The sequence below is a fragment of the Syngnathoides biaculeatus genome, chromosome 13, assembly GCF_019802595.1.
Source record: "Syngnathoides biaculeatus isolate LvHL_M chromosome 13, ASM1980259v1, whole genome shotgun sequence".
In the NCBI taxonomy this organism is placed as follows: Eukaryota; Metazoa; Chordata; class Actinopteri; order Syngnathiformes; family Syngnathidae; genus Syngnathoides; species Syngnathoides biaculeatus.
The window spans coordinates 4,178,896-4,197,946 of NC_084652.1; the positions used below are offsets into that span (position 1 = coordinate 4,178,896).

A 19,051-nucleotide genomic window follows, 5' to 3' on the forward strand; every position below is an offset into this window, starting at 1 on the left:
GGTTCCAAGTCATTTGTTTTATGTTGATAAAATGCATGTGAAGAGAGAAATAGCAGGATTTTACCTCCTCATCCAGTTCTTTCATGATCTTTTCAATCTTCGTGTTTGAAGTCCTAAGGAGGGGAGAGCAAAATTCGTCAAATTCATCAGAAAGGCAGACTTTTATTTTTTATTGGAACAAAAATGTCATATCAGGACCATATTTATCACGTCCTTGAAGAAATATAAACAAAAAACTGCAAATATGTTCCAAAAACAACACAACAGATTTTATTTTGAATTAAAAAAAAAAATTGAAATCCTATGACGTTTTGGACAAAAAATGTATTGTATGGTATCAATTTTCTATACCACTTTTCCTCACAATAATTGCAGGTGAACAACAAAATTCCTTTAAAAAAATACCTTTATCACATTCCTACTTAAACACAATTACAATTATAAATTATTACAGAGATATATGAATTCAAGCCGATGTAAGCAAGCAGTTACTCTTCACAATTAGCTTTTAAAGCACTTAAATGGTTTCATCTCTCGGCACCCCTTATGTCAGTTTACAAGATATGCATTGTAAAATACACACACAAAGCATAATTATAGAAATACACCTTTTATAACTTGTAATTACTGTATGCACTGTAGAATTTGTTTGATGTGTCTTTAAGGGGCGTGACCCAGCGACTGATGTCAGGTGCTGGAGTCAGTCGGGCTGGCCGTTATCCATGCGGTTAATTCAATGTGTCTGTTTTTGTTCCTTTTGGGTGCCTTCATTTTGTATTCAAGTGTTTGACAGTTTGTTCCATTTAATAAAAGTCCATAAGTGAGGGTGACTCTTCCCTTTTTTCCTCTTGCACTTCAATCGAGTGGCGCATATCTGAAGCTTGCTCTTAACATTATGAATAAAATGTATCAATAAAGTGAAAAAAAAAAAAAAAAAAATCAGAGGTCAAGGTGCCAACGTACTTGTGTAACCGAGACCAGAAACATTAGGGTTTACCTGCATTTCTGCTCCAACTCATCCTTCAGCTGCATCTCGCTGTGGAGCTGCTCCTCCAGCTGGTAGACTCTTTTCTGCAGGTTCTCCAACTACACATACACATCATAGAATGCTTTACTTGGAATACGTAAGAAGTCTCAAGCATACACGTGCAACTCACATGACTTTTGTCCTCCTTTGTCGAGCTGCTACGTTTGTCACTTGTCTTTGAGGCGGAAGTGGAACTGCGCAAAGGACTGCAAGGCAAAAACACAACCCACATGAGCCAATTGTTTGTTCTTTTTCACTAAAATAGGGAGCGTCTGGGGGTACTTACTGCTGATTGCTGTAGTAAGTGAAGCCCACAAAAGGCAGTTGGTTGCCGACAAAGGCCTTTGGTATTGGAAAGGTTTCTTCCTCACCGCGGTCCTCTTCAATGTCATCAAAGTTACTGGTGTCGACATCGCTGCTCAGCTCGGGCACCACCGGGGCAGCCGCTGAAAAGACAGCAGATTTGAAACTTTTGTTTTTCCTTTCAAAAATAAACTCAGTATGGTAACAGAACATTTGGTATGGTGGAGGCATACAGAGTTCCCAAGACATGAAATTAAACTGCCTTATCTGATCACACCTCTATTTGGTAAATAAAAAAATTCAGTGCACCTAAGCCTCTGGCTAGCAGAAGTCATGGCACCTTGCAGCTGCAATTAAACAGCCTCTCCCAGGCTCTTGACATGGACCCAAAGTAATAAACGCTATTATCAGTGTTTCGATAACTGTTTAACTGTTACTGTGGCACTTGTCAGGACCATTCATTTCTTAAAAATAAAACCTATCATTGATGTTGCACTTCCCTACAAAGAAAGCTTTTTAACATATTGAAGTTACGTCTGCAGTTTCATTTCAGAGATCTAATCTGTCCAACAGCACTTTTAGCTTTTTCATTTTGTTCACTTACTGTTCCCAAAGTTAATTAAACCGTGACTTTCAAATCAAGATGTCGAACTGATTTTTGGCATAAAGTTATACGTCAAAAGCTTTTGTTTTAGTTTTGCATGCAGCATGTTTTGATTTGGGTAAGAAACTTTGTGAAAAAAAAACCTCTTCGGAACGAAGCGAAGGCGCTGGCTGGGGGTGATATACAGCCTTTTCGGAAATGCTCCACCAAAGTGCTGACTTTTGCCGAGTCAAGAATTAAAATTTACACCCCGCTTCAGAGCAGACTACAGCTGTGGGATTTGCCGCGGTTCTAATCTCCTCCTGCTCTGGTGTCAGCGCCCTGAGCATTAATGTTGCGTCTGCCCTTTGTTGGCCTCGGCACTGTCAAGAATAGTCCTGGGCCCTACCACCGTATGTTACACGGTAATATCGAGGCTTACTGTCTCTGATATTCTCCCATGTCCACTGATCATTCTTGAAGAAAGGGTGCCTTTTGATCTCATCCACGCCATTCCGGCCCAGGCGGACCTCCCTGTTGGTGGAAGGGGAAAGACAATAAGAGATAGGACAAAGGCTAGATTTACAAAGAACGGTTCAAGTCATACAATTCTGATTCCCTAACCCCCCCCCCGACTGACCCAATTCATAAACATCAGGACATTGTGAATAAGAAACAAATGCACGGAATCAGGGAACCAAACATCAAAAGGAGAGCCCATCATTAAAGAAGAAAATAAGTGAGGTTACCACTTACAAAAGAAATGAGATTATCAACATTATTTAAATAAATTTGAGAGAAGATTAAGCTTATGGTAGTTAAACGTGATGTTTAATGTTTTTCTTACTTATGTATTATTTCTTTGTTCTCAGTGCTCAGTGTTAATGCTTGCAATTTTGGGAGTCTGCTTGGGCTTTTCCCCGTGAGTGTAAAACAGCCATATCAGATATGTGTCACTTGTGATGAACGTGGAAATCCACAGTCTCAGAAATGTAAATCCAACGGAAAGCACTGCTCTTGGGTGGGCCGCAGTGGTACCTGTCAGTCAGGAAGGCACAGATGAGGTTCTTGGCGTCATTGGAGATGTCATTGTCATCAGGGAAGGTAAGTGCATTCTTGTGGTTCATGATTTTGCTATAGGTGCCGACCAACGAGTCAGCGTAAAACGGCGTGTCACCTAAAAAAAAAAAATTAAGTCAATTTACAATTTCTTAATGCAATTAATAAATTACAGTAATTTACTATGTTTTCACACTAGCAACTGATAATATGACGAGTTGTATCGTTTACAATGACTCACCAACTAGCATTTCGTACAGAAACACTCCCACCGACCACCAGTCGCATTCCCGGCCATAATAGCCATCTCCTCCTTGGGATTTCAGTACCTCTGGCGAAATGTAGTCTGGCGTTCCCACCGCTGTATCGCATCGTACCATACCATCCTAACAGCGTAAACAGCACATTAACATTTTTTTTTTTTTTTTTTTGCTAAAGCAAATATCAAAGATTCAGAAGGACACTGATTTTAATACCTTGTTCATTTTCATGCAGGTGCCAAAATCTGCCAGCTTTAAATGGCCCGCTTTGTCCAGCAACATGTTGTCAGGCTTCACATCCCTGCAAAGGAAAAGTTTATTTAAAGCAGGTACCATAATACCGGGTCTACAGAGCGCGCCTGGTTATAAGCCTCATCCAGTATATATGTAAAGGAAATACCATTTGGTACATACATACGCCAAAGCTGTGTAAAAGCCGCAAGTGCCCGGATTGAAACACAAAATATTTACAAAGAAAGACGGTACACAGAGAGTTTAACACTAACACTAGTAATGCGCTACTACTAACGCCGCGCTAACAGGGCCCGTAAATTTAAAAAAAAAAAAAAAAAAAAAAAAAAAAGAAAACATACCGTTAAAAATCACTGAGACACGGCAGTAACACAATAGCGCAGCCCTGACAGGGCCGGACCGGTAAAAGTCACTTCCTCGGCACATATATTCCACTGGTCTCACTCGAGTGCCACCTTCCGGCCGTTAATAAAAAAAAAAAAAATCCACAAATTAGCCGCATCACTGCATAAACTGCAGGGTTGAAAGCGTGCGGAAAAAAAGTTGCGGCTTATAAGGCAGAAATTACGGTACACTATGGAAAATGGGATTTGGGGAAAACATATACAGTTGAAGTCATAAATTTGCATACACTTTGCAAAAACACACATTTCATATTTTGTCACACTGTCTGAAATCAGACTAAACCTCTACAGTTGCAGATCAGCCAGGATCACCAAAGTTATTTAATTTTGTTAAATGCCACAATAATGAGAGAGAGAATTTCTTATACAATTTTAAAGTAATTTCTTCGAGCTCAAAGGTTTACAGAAAAAAAAAAAGTAGTCTTTAAAGTACATGGGGAACCCAAGAGGATGAGGTCATGGCTTTGGAAGCTCGTGATAGGTTCACTGACAACATGTGACTTAATTGACAGAGTGTATCAGATAATTATGGTTACTTCTTTAACGGGAGGTGTCTATGGCAATAATTGAATACATAGAGCAGCATCTACTGTTGATGAAAACTGAAGACGAATAGACGTCAATACCTGTGAATGAAGCCCATAGCGTGGATACCATCCAGCGCCAGCACCACTTCAGCTGTGTAAAAGCGAGCCCACTTTTCCGGAACGTCGTAATTGCTCATCAAGTTGACCAAGTCCCCACCAGGCATGTATTCCATCACCATGTAGAGGTAGCGATCATCTTGGAATGCAAAGAAAAGCTGTGGGATGGAAGAAAGACACATGAGAGATGACATATTTTAGCCAGCGTGAGGCTGTAAATAGTTGAAAAATGGACGGTTTAGACCTACCTGCACCACCCAGGAGCTGTTGGCAAAAGCCATGATGTCCCTCTCCTCCCAAAAGAAAGCAGAGTCTGACCTTTTGATCATCTCAAACTTGCTCAGCAGCTTCATGGCGTACACTTTGCACGTGGCTTTGTGCCTCACCTAGTGTAGATAGAAGGGGTAACGTTTAAAATCACTTTAAAAAAAAACACACACATTTTGGTGCTATGTTAAATTATCCTTCAGTTGAACCTCCAAAATCAAAAATGCTAAATCAGAAGAGATTAAGAAAAAAGGTTTTATTGGGCACGAAAACTCTATTTTATAATTTTGTATAAATTTCCACATTTCTAAAACAATTATCACAATTCCAGCCTATAATTGTTTGGTTCATTAAGAACATCATAATCCACTAATTTCCACTTTGCCATTTTTTTTGTTAATGGAGAATGTTTAAAAAAATACACCTTAAATTCATTGTTTTCAACCACCTGGAAGCACTACGAAGATGAAGAAAAATCCTAATTTCCGAAGTAATCCCATTCATTCCATGAGAAATTCCAAAATAATGGATAAATATAACTAACCTCAAATTCTTTATTTTATTCAAATGCAACTTCAAAATGTTCCACATAGGGGTAAAAAAAAAAATCCATTTTTAAATTTTCCTATTTTCAACGAGGGGGAAAAAAATGAGATGGTGGCTATTTTCTAAATTCACTTCTATTCCATAATTTTACAATCTAGAGATTTTTCTTGCACCCAAATTTCCTAAATGTTAATTACCTTAAAGTTAAGCATCCAATTCATACTTTGTGTAGGGAATCAATATTTGATCAATTATCTTGCTCATATTATACAATATGAGCAGCAAGACCCTATGTCGGAAAGGTCCCATTTACTCGTTCACATTATATATTTCCCTCATGATGCAGTGGCATTTGACTTTTGAGTTTTTCAGAATGATTGCCAAAATGCAGCACGCAGAATCTTTGAGGTTCCCCCATGTACAAAACGCGCACTCACCAGCTGCACCTCCCCGAATGCACCTCTCCCAATGACTTTCACCACCTCATAGTCTTCCGCTTTCATCCGCAGGTCACGGATTTTACTAATGGTATCCTTATCTGTGGGAAAAAAATGAATACAATCATACTTTCATTATGACAGTCTGTACAATATCAGTCAAAGTACCATGACTGACCTGAGATAGGCAGCATGGTGCCACAGTAGTACTCTATAAAAAAATGTAAACGCTCGGCTAACTTAGCTTTTCTAGTTAACTACATTGAGGTTGTTAACTGATTGTAATTTTTATTGCGGTTCATGGTGATTGGTGTCCAGCATCAGGAGCTTCAGCGAGCTTCCCAATTGTCTAACGTTCCGTTTCAAGTCACAATCAAGGAGTCTGTGGCTTGGCCCGACTCCATGTTGACCATTTGCCATATATAATATAAATATTACACATTTACGGTCATTGGCCCGACTGTTATGAGAACCACAAGAACAGCGCTCAGAAACTTTTTTTTTTTTTTTTTTTAATTAGCCATCCGGGAATCAGAATAGCCACTTTTGGATCTGGTATTAATGGGAGTTGGCATAGCAACATATTTAAATCACTCACTCACTCACTCACTCACACACTCACACGGGAATTAATAGAAGACAGCCCCCGAGGCAACGCAAGACAAACCAGTCCATTAGTCCATATCAGTCAATAATGGCTTGACGCTAACACTAAACTCGGCTGCGTACAAAACAGTGCTGGTGCAAGAAAAATTGAAGGGATGACTCAAGACAGTTCTTGCCTGAGGCTTAGGAGAAACTTGGGTTGAAAATCAAATAGGAAACATCCAATGGCTCTCTGCTAAATCAAATGTTTCTAGGCCACAGAGAGGCCACGAAATGGTGGGGCGACTACGAGTGTTGTTTTTTTCAGTTTTTTTTTTTTAGGCATACATGGTGAAATCTTTATCCTGGATTTTCCACAGATACTACTGATTGGCTAGAAAGGCCAACTATATGTTTGGAATTGACTTGAACAGCTTCATCACTGTTAGAAAAAAAAATGGTACATTGATGCCTCGGTTCTCGACCACAATCCGTTCCAGAAAAAGGTTCGAGAAGTGATTTGTTCAAAAAAACGAATCAATGTTTCCCATTACAATGAAGTGAAAAAGAAATAATGCTTTCCAAAGCCTAAAAAAAATGGGCTTTTTAAAGTATTTTTAAAGCTTTTCCTGATAATAAACTGCATAGTAAAAATACATGTATAGTTTAAATACTTTATATAATAAAATAAATTGCAAAATATATATATTTTTCATTTATCTATTTCTATATTTTAAGGGTGCCCTGGGCTGGGAAGTGCATTGCCGTATGTGTAGCGACTCGGCCCCCAGCCTTGTAAACTTTTTTTATTAACAAAAATGCAGAATAACTTAAAATAAGCAAGTTGCCTTCTTTGAAGCCATGATTGGGGGTTAATACGGTAGTACTCCATAAGAAAAACCACAGTTACTACCGGGACTGTGTACAGAGGCTGCGTTATACAGAATAACAAAAGTGTGCTGGTTGCGCCGCGCACGTTATGTCGTTTCCGGGTTTTTTCGGGGGGCGTTCAAATAGACGAAAACAAAACGCCTCGTGGATGGGTTAGCTGGTTACGTCGCGCACATTGTTATTTTCGGGTTTGGTGAACGCCACCTCCTGCCAGAAGGTAGCTGCAATAGGCTCCAGCACTCCCGCAACCCAAGTGAGGATAAGGACTCAGAAAATGGATGGATGGATGTGTGCATCCCCATATACCAATCTTCCAAAAATTTTGTAGACTTTACACCAATTTGATCAGTGATATCAGTATCATTTGATATTGAGATTTTTATGCTGATTGGTCGATAATCCTGCGATCTGATCAATGACGTTATTGATCGGTTCTGCAAAAGACATTTCCTCCACGTCTACAACGTACCCAGTATATTTGAATACAAAAGCATGATTATTTTTCACCTTCTCATGTGTCTTTTTACGTAGAACTGTAAATATCTGACAGCCAATAAAGTTATTTAAAAAAAGTTGACTTTGTGGGGAAGTCAAGTCTGAAGCAGATGCGTAATGCTCAGATCAGACACTTGCGGTATCAGACTACTGCATTAAAACTGGATTAGAAACCCCAGATAACATTTGCCCACTCATCACACCAATCATCATATATTCTTTGGGGTTCCAATTTCCTCTATTACCTAATAGATAAAACTTTTACACTAAACAGTACTGTAAATTGTGGAAGATGGGACAAATTGTGGTGCACCTCAATGAGGGGGAAGAAAGGAAAACAATGAAGGGAACAATTTCCAATATTCCAAAAGAAATAGTAATATTATGAAAAAAATAATATTGAAAAGATGCCAAGAATTAAGTAGTTTACCCAAGGATGGTACTTATTAAAATATTTATTGCTTGGGTTCTCAGTGCAAAGATTGCACTAAAATTAAATAAAATACTGAGATAGGCATCATGTGGGTCACCAACCATTTATGAAAGCTCCTTTGTTGGGGGCACTAAGCGGCAGACACCTATTGTGTCCAGCCTTGCAACGAGGCAGTGACCCCAAAACAGCCTTTTTTTCTTGGGATGAAACACATCATACATGTAGAGGCGGGGCCTCTAATGTGTCAATGGATGCGAGATGAGAGACTACTCACATCTATTCAAGAAGTTGTCAATGCTCTTGTTTTTCCTCAGGGCAGGAAAGTCCAGGTCGTACACCAGTGCATCCAGGCCGTCCTGTGGGTTTTTTTTTGGGGGGAGGGGGGGGGTAGAGGAGAGTTAGCATGACATGACGGGACGTGACGGGGGAAGAGGTCAAAAGCGGAACATTAAAAGCTTGCTTAAACGTGTTGTGTGCCTGACAAACATACACACTGGTCAGTTACATGTCATTATCTGTTATTTGAAACTGCATCAAGCAGTGATTCCCAACCAGTGTGCCATGAGAGCTCTTCTTGGTGTGCTCCTGGAAATGACCAATTTTCACTTAATTCGTGAAAATATATATTTACAACAAATAATGTATCTTTGATCATCTGTCTATGGTAACAGTAAATAAACACAGAAAGTGTATATTTGACTTGTGTGTCCACCTCTTGTGACATTTATGTGTGTTGGTGTGCCATGAGATTTTCCAAATGTAAGATATGTGCCTTGGCACATTAAAGCTTGGGAATCACTGCCATGGAGTATTACATCCATGAAAACAACAGTTGTTCCAAACCCCTTTTTTACACCATGGACCAGTTCATGTATATGTATAGTTGACACTCCAATGCTGTTCATTTCATTCTCAATGTTTATATACACTATATATGGATACCTGCTATTTTTTTTATTTTTATTTTTTTTTGCTACAACACTGCAGACCAGATTTAGTGGTGGCCACATTCAATTCTGTTTATATATTCCAGTAGAGTATCATATTTATTATTCATGTACAGCTGTCATACACTGCTCAGTATTGACTGACAGTTATGTGTCGTATTTTCTGCACTATAAGGCACACCTAAAAGCCTTTAATTTTCTCAAAAGCCAACGGTGCGCCTTATAATCCGGTGCACCTTATATATGGATCAATATTGAGCCTTTAGTGCAGCTCCATCTAAATGGATGCATAATGTAACCCCAGCCTCTACTGGAGTGTAAATTCTATGCGCCTTATATGTGAAAAAAGTTTGAAAATAGGCCATTCATTGAAGGTGCGCCTTATAGTGGAGAAAATACAGTACATAGATGGGTTTCTTATTAGGTTAATACCATATTAAATTTCATGAATGTACGATTTCACGAGTAAAAACGGCACCTTCTCCCATTCTATTTTGGGGTCGAAATACTCAGGTTTGGAGTTGGACAGCACAAAAAATATATATAATGCATATATAAAATGCGTGCCTTTCATTATCCCGACTGAGAACGCACATTTCCACAATAAAACATGACATTATTAAATGACTACTCAGCACCAGAGTCCGGTGTGAATTAGTGCACTGTGTTAAACTTTGCACCGCTGGCCTGGGATTGCGAAATTCCCTGACATAGACTTGCTGGGAAAAAATAGCTAGGTTGCTATTAAAAACCTTCAATAGATCTGGATTAAAAAAAAGTGACTTCTGGATTTCAGGGAACTGGGAGGCCTCCATTTTCGCTGTGGTCACTGAGTTTCTAATTAAACCATGTGAAGCAACTGAGTACTTTTTGATGACTGAGGGATCAGGGTGGTGCTTCACAACTCAGTCCCGCTGTGGATGTGACAATGCAAGGGGATGATACACGTAGCAAAAGTAGAGCAGCTACTCCCACCTCATCATTTCCTGAATACCATTAGGTTGCAAAAATTGAGCAGATTCTGACAGAGAGGATTTTATTTATTTATTTTTTTGCGACAGTCACATAATCCTGTCTCAGATAAGGCATGAACATAAATGTCAGCGGCGGTATTTAGTCTAATCTGCCATAATCCAGAATGACTGAAACAAGATAGCCATACAAAGACTCAAGCGGTTCACGCTGGTCAGCCATCCAATCAGTCTAAGCACTAATGTGTTCGTGAAAAGGCATACATTTCCAAAGTTATTTCCCCATCTTATTACTTATACCATTTTTAAACACTGCGAGATTGCTTCAGCGATGCCACATGGTGAATCAGGAGCTCAGACAAAACAAGGAAACCACTTGAATAATGCTGTAGCTGCTGCTGCTTGGAGCTCAACGCAGATCACGACCATACCCCCCCCCACACCAGGAAACAAAACAAGCAAACCCTCTCCAGGTCGTCTGAAAGCTGAGGGGGGGCCAGGCAGGGAAAAGGTACAAAATGAGAGCAAAGGTTTTTCCTCATCGGGAAGAAACCAAGCAACTTAGTCAGCTCTTAATGTATATGGGAAAAAAACAGTTGTTCTTTTAATAGGACCCACAAATAATTTAAAATCCAATGACCATCGTCACATGAGATTATATTGCAGAGTTACATCTTTAATTCAAGATGGTTCATAAAATTACAATTCAGGAATTAAACAAGAGTACAGTATTTCTATTTTCAGGTGCAAGAAGCTTTGCCGAGCCTTCACTTGCTGCTTGTTTTTGTGGGTCTTTTTCACTTTAGTTTTGTATTCGGGCAAGTGAAAAGCAATAGCCTTAAAGTAGACGTACTGAATTGTCCATTGATGAATATTCTCTGCGTTCAAAAAGTCTTGAATTGCCATGTTTAGCCACATTATCAATCAGAAAACAGCTGACTGCCAGAGAAAAATTCCTTATGTTGTTACATATTTGGCCATTAAATCTGATTCTGGTGTACAAGTCAGAAGACATTTTGTATACCGTCATACCCATGCCGTAATACTTAATGCACCATATGTCTGATCATATATATGTCATTGGATCATGTGCTGTTTTCATTTTGCATGATTTGAATGATGATGATTCTAATAATGCCATAACTCTGCTATTGTTGTTAGTGTTGTGCCGTATAACCATGAAAGACATTCTATAACCCAAAGGATAAAAGGATGTCTTGTTGTAGGCTATAAGGTATTTTGCCAGTCTGCACCAAAAAAAAAAGGGGGGGGGGAATGGGGTGGGGGTGGGTGGGGGCTAGTGGAGAACCAAGTCCTTCAGGACCCTAATCACAAGGCTCTATGCTCAGCAGAGTATGTTTGCATAACTTCCTGCCGCAGAGAACTCTGGACAGCCGCAGTAACATTCCATAACAGGACTGTACATGTCAGAGAAGCTATTTTAGGTATGTGGCCAAACAAGTTCTCAACGAAAAAAAAGTAAAAGAAGGGGAGAAGGAGGAGAAGAAGGAAAAGCAGCCGCACAGGGGAGTCCATCCCGTTGAGTAAAGTCACATACAAGCGAGGCTTGTTTTCACTCCGCACCAGCGCTTAAATGTTGCGACGGAAAAGAGCATTGGCCTGTGCATGTGGTCCAGAGGGAGAACAAATGAAGGAAAAAACAAACAAAATCAGAAGCGGGCCACTGCAACACAACTTGACTAAAGAAGCAGGTATTGCGGGTGGAGTTATGTACATTCAAGAAATGTAAGCAAAAAAAAAAAAAAAACGTTAAATCTGAAGCATTTCAAGTGTCAATTAAAGAGTGGGTGTGCTAGCAGCGATGGTTCAGTCTGCCACTAGATCCTTAGGTAAGGCCAGTCTAGCTAGAATTAATTATTATTTTAAAGAACGGGTTTTTGTCAGCTCAGGATTTCAGTTGAAGTCATACTTATTTTAACACAAAATAAATGATGTAAGCTCTCTGACATATCTACCAGACCTCGCGCTAACATGGTGTATGAATTTAATAATGCTTAGTCAACTTGATGGTGAATGATGAGGAAGCTAAGCTAAGGGAATTTTGGTTTCACATAAAAAAAAAAAAGGCCCAGAAACGGTAGCCCAAACAACAAAACCATATAATGAGTATATCCTGGAGGCCATTCGCATCAACAAACTATGACTTTCGCAGTACTGAGGATACTGACAGTTTGAAGTAACCTACTGTTGAATCGTGTCAGTTTATGTAGCCTCGGGGTACGTGTGAACGCTGTAACAATCTACAGTGAGTAAACAAGTGACCTAAAACGATGCAATCGCCACTGCTGCAGAGGCTCAAAATCACAGAAAACTTGGGTTTATTGGACAAGAACGGAACATGGATACTACCGGGAATGTGAGTCCCATATGCATTTTCTGTGCAGTGACGCTGACAATTACAGAAAGTCTGGCCATGCTTTCCCGCCTGAGAGCTATGCCAAGATATTAATTTCTGATATTCTAGAAACAGATTTTGCACTTTTCGGTAGTTTAGTACAAGAGATGCAGTAAAAACACTGATATTAGGGCTGAGTGATTATGGAAAAAATAAAAACTACAATATTTTGATTGATATTGCAATTGCGATTCATAAACATTCATTGATTAACACTCAAAAGTGTTGAACATAGTGCAGGGTCCTCATCAAATGTGTGTCTGATGTGTCAATTTTGCAATACCACTGTGTTAAATCTCTGTACAAATGTTGACAGTGAAGTTGTATGATCCTTTTTTGCCAGCACAAAACACTCACAATGAATGATTGGTGGTTATTAGGCTCGATAGAAGCCTGATAAGGAGTTATTTATTGGCTAGCCACAAAACGGGAGTGGCAACATAAACGCTCAAAGGTTCAAAATGTTCAGGTGGGAATACTGTTAGCATGATTATATAAGGACTACATACAGTGGGTACCACGTTTTCAATGCAATTCAGTTTTTACAATGCCAACATAACCGGAATTTCATGGGCTGGGCTTTGTCAAGAACATCACGATTTGATCCTTTAGGTTGCAATCTGGGTTTCGTTTCGATTTAATGTTGATTGTCGCGAAATCGAGACTCCCCGTCCGCCACAGAGTACGCCTTGTCGTCGTCAACCCAGCCTCACCCCAGCTACGACCCAGCGACGGAGACGGCCGCTCAGCTCCGTGAACCCCTGTCGTCGGTTGTGTAGCGATGTCTCCAAAGCTATGCGGAGCGATGCTATTTAACTAGCTGATGTGCAAGGACTGTTGGTACATCCAAAAACGGGCAACACTCTGTACACATTTAGAGAAGTACCACCAAAATGATTTGCTGGAAAGCATAAAAAAGCGAGCACAGTCACCAAGGTCCATCACTCACTGCTGCCAGAAGATGTAGCATTAGCAATTAGCCACTGCTAATGTTGAGCCCACCACACTGAAGAATCAATCCATTGTGTCATTATTCAGGTGGGTTGTAAAATGGCAACCTAACTAAGATGTAAAATTATTAAAGACAATACACAATTAAATTAGCAATAATGCTATCCAAGGTATGTAGTAGGATCATAACTGGAGAATGATAGTTTACAATCCAAGGTGTTTACATTTTCCCCTGAGTTTTTTCTTGTACACCTCCAAAAATACTCGGGACTTCAAACAAGTTCACTAGTGCATAATATTTTTCTACATTTTTTGCACTGTTGAGTGAAAATTGGTCTTATATTTTGCTATTGGTTTTATTGCCATTATTTGTTGAGTGTACTAATACAATGTTGCAGTTACTGTTTAAAATATTAACGAAGAGTGTTGCTAGCAAAAGGTGTAAGTAAAATCTTGAAAATCTTTAACTCAGGTCTCAAACTTAAAGCCCAGGGGCCAAATATGATCCAGCACATCATTTATGTTGCTTGCGAAAGTAAATTATGAGCAGAAACTGCCATGGTTCCTTCTAAAATCTGTAACAAAATTTCAAATTCTCACCGACTAAAAAAATATTGTACTTCTGACTTTGAAAATTGTTCATGATTATGTAATAATATGACGGTAATTAAATGTGGTTTCAGTTACTCTGGCCTTCTGAGGGAACCGCAACTAAAATGTGACCCGTGACAAAAAGTAGTTTGACACCCCTGCTCTAGCTTCTTCAGTTTTCAAAATGGATGGCTTAAAAAAGATAACATTTTTTTTTGCCAGATCGCCCAGCCCTAACGTATGCTATTTGGAACCTTCCCTCATTCAGTATTAAAGTCAATTTTATAGAAAATATTTGTTTGAAAAACACTTGAGCTCTGTGGGCAAGTGTGCCACATCACAGTGAAATTTAACTCATCAATCAGCAAAAGCTTATTTTGGAGCTACCAGCATTGAGCAGTAGCCACAGTCGTTTGAGAAGGGGGAGCTCTACAAAAACAAACCAAGAACTAGCAGCACAAACGTGGTGTTCCGCCCTTGTGCCATCTTTAAGCCGACTGAATGTGTGGATGATGTTACACGAAACGTGAAAATGTGAGGGAGTGGTAATAAAGCCAGCTCGAAAAAATGCAAATATCAGCGCGGCACACAGCATTAAGCGGTTGACATTACATATGGTAATTATTTCTTTTAAGCTTTCAGAGAGAGGAATTCGCAGGCAACGCAAGCTCTTTTCCAGACATTTAAGTGCAAGCGTAACTTTTCCATGGGAGAACTCAGCCACATCATCCCCGTTGCATGCCAGCGTGAAGCATGCGGGCCCGACTTGTCACTTCCTTTTTTGCCACCTCTTCAAGACAATATGCTTTCCACATGTGAGCCATTGTGCAGACTGTCTTGTGGAAACACGAGATCTAGCAAACACGTGAAGCCAGTCCAAAACGTAAAAAAAAAAAAAAATAAAATAAAATTACCACACTTCCTTGCCATTGATGTAAAGTGTTACATCGAAAAATTGCCAAAGTTGATTAACGCGCTTATAATGTACATAACAACAACTGACAGGAAATCCTGCTTGCCTAGAAAGACTGCATATCTTAAAACTCCAGTGGATAAACAGAAGTGACAGTCCACCTAGAGGTGGCAAAAACGAGGGCACGTCGTTTCCTTACGAGTTCCCAGCCAGAGAGAATCACTGTCATAATCGTTTGGCCGTCAAAATATAAATTAGGTACTCCAACAGTGAATGGCCCGCGTGCGTTTTCACTGACCGAGCTCGGCATTCGAGCAAAAGGTGGGAGCCTCGTACTGTTCCTGAGCTCACCCCAGCAAAAAATACATGCTTTGTGCCATTTTTTGTGCAATTCTAATAACTAACAAAATCATCTGAAAACAACTGCTAATTTGGTGAAATTTTTGCATTTTACCCAACAAAAAGTGCTGAATACAAGGTTAACTGGGAAAAATCTGGAGTATGTGCATAATCACAACAACAACAAAAGTATTGGAAACAATTTTAGCTTAATGCAGCTGTGATACAACTAATAAACGTTACGTTGTAGCTGTTTTGCATAATCCTGCCGAGAAAAAAATATATATTTCGTCCCACCTGAGTTCAGTGGATAAGTCAAGAAGAATGGTTTCATTATGAAGAGCCTCTATAATTTCAGTATGCATTCCTACACATCATCGGTCAGTTAAGGGACTGCAAAGCTACAAATAGCTCCGCCAATTGTTTTTTTTCCCAGGCCTGAACAGCTGAGGGGTGCGGTTCACAACAGACAGGAGTGAACCTGAAGTGAAAATGGGGCATAAGAACTACACATTTAGCTAGGAGAGTGGACCAGATGAATTGTTCATCTAACAAATGCTGCACGAGCTAAACTTAGATCTGCAATTAGGTCACTCTGTACTGTTTGCATGAACACAAAGAACTGTGTTACCCTATCCATACAGGGCAAAACAAAAACCCCAAAAAACTTTGTGTTGGCATCTGACTAAGAATTGGGAGCATTTACAATGATTGTATTTATTTATTTTTAATGAAAACACACACACGCTAGCTGACAGTTTGTCACATTCCAAAAGAATATTGCGTCTTATGTGCATACTACTCTTCAGAATGAACACTGAGACAACCCGATTTTCTTTTTTTTTTTTTTTTTTTCATAATCCTGCAAAGGATGTGGTAGAGGTTTCCTACTCAATGCTTTATACTTACAGCGTCGTGCCACTCTTCTGCAGTCTGAGACACATACATAGGCTAACTCATTTTTATGACTCGCTCGACAAACAAGAACATCCAGCCCTGACATGTAGATGTAGTCTCTGGAGTCCAAAGCACAGGGGATGCCATAAAGTCAATGTAAATCCCTTAAATTAGGTACATGCAAAACCAGTTCTGATACGTAGCGCTTCAATTAGCACGAAAGACAGACACCTCAGGCATACGTCTGAATGTTGTCATAATTTAGAAAGGAATATCTTGTGTATTGTTAACAAAATCTGCAAAATCCGTCCCTCCCCAACCCACACCTGCAAAAGCATTTTAGATTTTTTTTTTTTGCACAATCAAGTTAAAAAATACAAAAACTGCAACAAAAACATGACGTCCATGGCAGAGATAATGTTCTCATCTTCCGAAAGATAAACATACCACACCCAAAAAGTACCACTTCCAAACATTTGGAAAAACACCTGTTTTTTCTAACATTTTTTTCCCCAACTGCATTTTTATATCCTGAAATTGCTAACATTTTCAAACAGTGGGGACTGTTGAAAATAATAACATCTTAAAAACATGGACGGGCAAAACATCTTCCCTGAAGTACTAATTTGTCCTGAGGGTAGAGTGAAAGTAGCTAGATAGTTGAATGACATCTGCGGCGTCTGGTGTCTAAGACAGCGACAATTGCTTTAAAAAAAAAAAAAAAAAAAAAAAGAGTGGGAGACCAGTGTGTTCGGTTTTAAAAATCACAGCTCATCCCACCAGCCATGCGTCGCTCGACTGTGACCGTACTACCGCCAAAGGCATATACTTGTCGGTTCAACATAAACCGTAACACTTGCCCATTTTCACCTGGCATTTTCCAGAAAATAAAAATGTGAAAATATCCCGTTAAAAAGGGCTTGAGTTACCATTTACATCAAAAGACTGAAAATTGTAGTCTGCAAAAATAGGGACTATGCGCATTGACATATCCACCCTTCAATTCATGCGCACGTTTCTTGACAAATTGCCCTCAAAAACTACTGAACCTGTGTACATATTGCAGTAGCTCCACTGTAGGGTCTTTATTTTACGACAAAGTTCCATTCCTACGGCAGCAACATGAACTCAATTAGTATCCAAGGCGGAATGTGCTGTACCACTAATCTACATACAGTAAGTAACTGTATAGGGGAGAAAATGGGAGGAAAAACAAAACATGGGCAATAGATATTAAACATGACAAGTTAATAAGAAGTAGTCTGCAACCTCAAAAGAGAGCACCAAAGACGGGGAGCAGTGAGTAGGAAACGTGGCTGTGTTGACACTACAAAAAGAATACCGAGATTTACATCACAATGAATAGTTAACTTGCCCATTTTTTTTTTCTAGTCGGACGCGGGAAAACTGATATCTGAACTTGGTTGTCCGAGGGATACTTAAAATACATTCCAACAGAAACGATGTAATCTGTATTTGTCTGATCTTACCACAGTCTGTCACTAACCTATACTAACGCAGTTGTAAACTTATAATTATAGTATATATTTGTATGAAAAACACAGATTTGGTTTTAATTTTAGTCATATTACTGGTGGCAAACGAGTGTTCCTTCTCTGACGAGTGACCAAGTAGGCTTACAATCACTGGGCAAACTAATTCACTGCGCGTTATATGTAGCGCCACCGCAAAATGAAGACCCCCTAAATTGGTACTGTATCATAGAGGAAGTACCCGATTACTCTTGGGATCAGTATTTTGTAACAATTCATTTTAACCATCACAACTAATATACAAAGACCTAGCATTCGCTTTGCGAGCGATCAGCTGTTTACAAAGGCAACAAGGGGACAATGATCAGACCCCAAATGTCAGGGAGCTTCCACATCACAATGTCAGGAATTCTGTCCACCGCGATCCCTCTTTTAGGACGTTGCCTGGAACGTGATTGAGGAGAGGAGGTGGGACAGGCGGGGGGGGGGGGGGGGGGGGGCATCCAGATAAGGCCCTCTTCCATCCACGCAGGATTTATTTAGGGGGTTAGAAGATAAAGGCTGACAATGTAGGAACACAGACACGTCTCGATAGGCCGAGACAAACGACTACCTGGTGCCTTTGTGGAAAGTAAAACCACAAGAGTGCTAGGCTACAACAAAGACACACAAAGTAGAAAAAGTGTATTCTAACAGGCCTGCATTGAATTTACCAGTGGAACCTTTTACTCATAACCTTGCACGACTGGCTGCTTTATGAGCCCAACGTCCTGTTTCGCTACTGCATTCAGAAACATGAGTCTTCAGTGCACATAATTTTGGTTTATGGCTAAGTGAGCTCGAGCACACACCCTGCTACCTCAGAGCAGCCTGCCTTGTCTCAAACCATCGGCGGGCGTGCAGCGGAATAGCTTTTGGGACACTCTGGGGAAACTCGGGGAGTCGGTCCGAAGACAAGAGGTTATTTGATTAGGATGGAATTTTATTAAACGGTGGGTGGAGTCGCACGGCGGCTCTGCAAAAGGCCTCCATTCATCGATCAAGGCAGATTGCGGTGAGGGGGTGAAAAAGAAAAAGAGCGGGGGGGGGGGGGGGGTAGAGGAACAACAAGCTTGTGTGCAGGGCTGCCAGCGGGAGCAGTCCCCGCAGCTTTGGCCCATTAAAAATGCAGTGCGCGAGCACTTTTAGGTGACTTTAATTGGCTCTGTCTGCAACAGGATGGGAGGTCACGGAGACTAAGTGGCTTTTATTTGCAAGAGGCTACGAGCTACAGTAAGACACCTCGGGGGTCCATTTCTACAGCGGCGACGTAACCTGAATTTGTACCCAACTCGGAATGTGCATACT

The 19,051-nt window shown here is 40.1% G+C and overlaps 1 protein-coding gene across 2 annotated transcripts in view; it reads right to left on the bottom strand.

The window, feature by feature from the left end:
• Window positions 1-19,051, bottom strand: part of rock1 (Rho-associated, coiled-coil containing protein kinase 1) — a 39,830-nt gene that overhangs the window by 16,212 nt on the left and 4,567 nt on the right. For both annotated transcript variants that reach the window (XM_061840439.1, XM_061840440.1), the window contains exons 2-13: window positions 8,461-8,542; window positions 5,783-5,883; window positions 4,781-4,918; window positions 4,515-4,690; window positions 3,449-3,533; window positions 3,214-3,358; window positions 2,952-3,090; window positions 2,356-2,447; window positions 1,314-1,473; window positions 1,158-1,233; window positions 998-1,086; window positions 65-113 (exon numbers count right to left, since the gene is read on the bottom strand). In XM_061840439.1, the coding sequence (XP_061696423.1) occupies window positions 65-113; window positions 998-1,086; window positions 1,158-1,233; window positions 1,314-1,473; window positions 2,356-2,447; window positions 2,952-3,090; window positions 3,214-3,358; window positions 3,449-3,533; window positions 4,515-4,690; window positions 4,781-4,918; window positions 5,783-5,883; window positions 8,461-8,542 (1,332 nt within the window). The remainder of the gene's footprint in view (window positions 1-64; window positions 114-997; window positions 1,087-1,157; window positions 1,234-1,313; window positions 1,474-2,355; window positions 2,448-2,951; window positions 3,091-3,213; window positions 3,359-3,448; window positions 3,534-4,514; window positions 4,691-4,780; window positions 4,919-5,782; window positions 5,884-8,460; window positions 8,543-19,051) is intronic.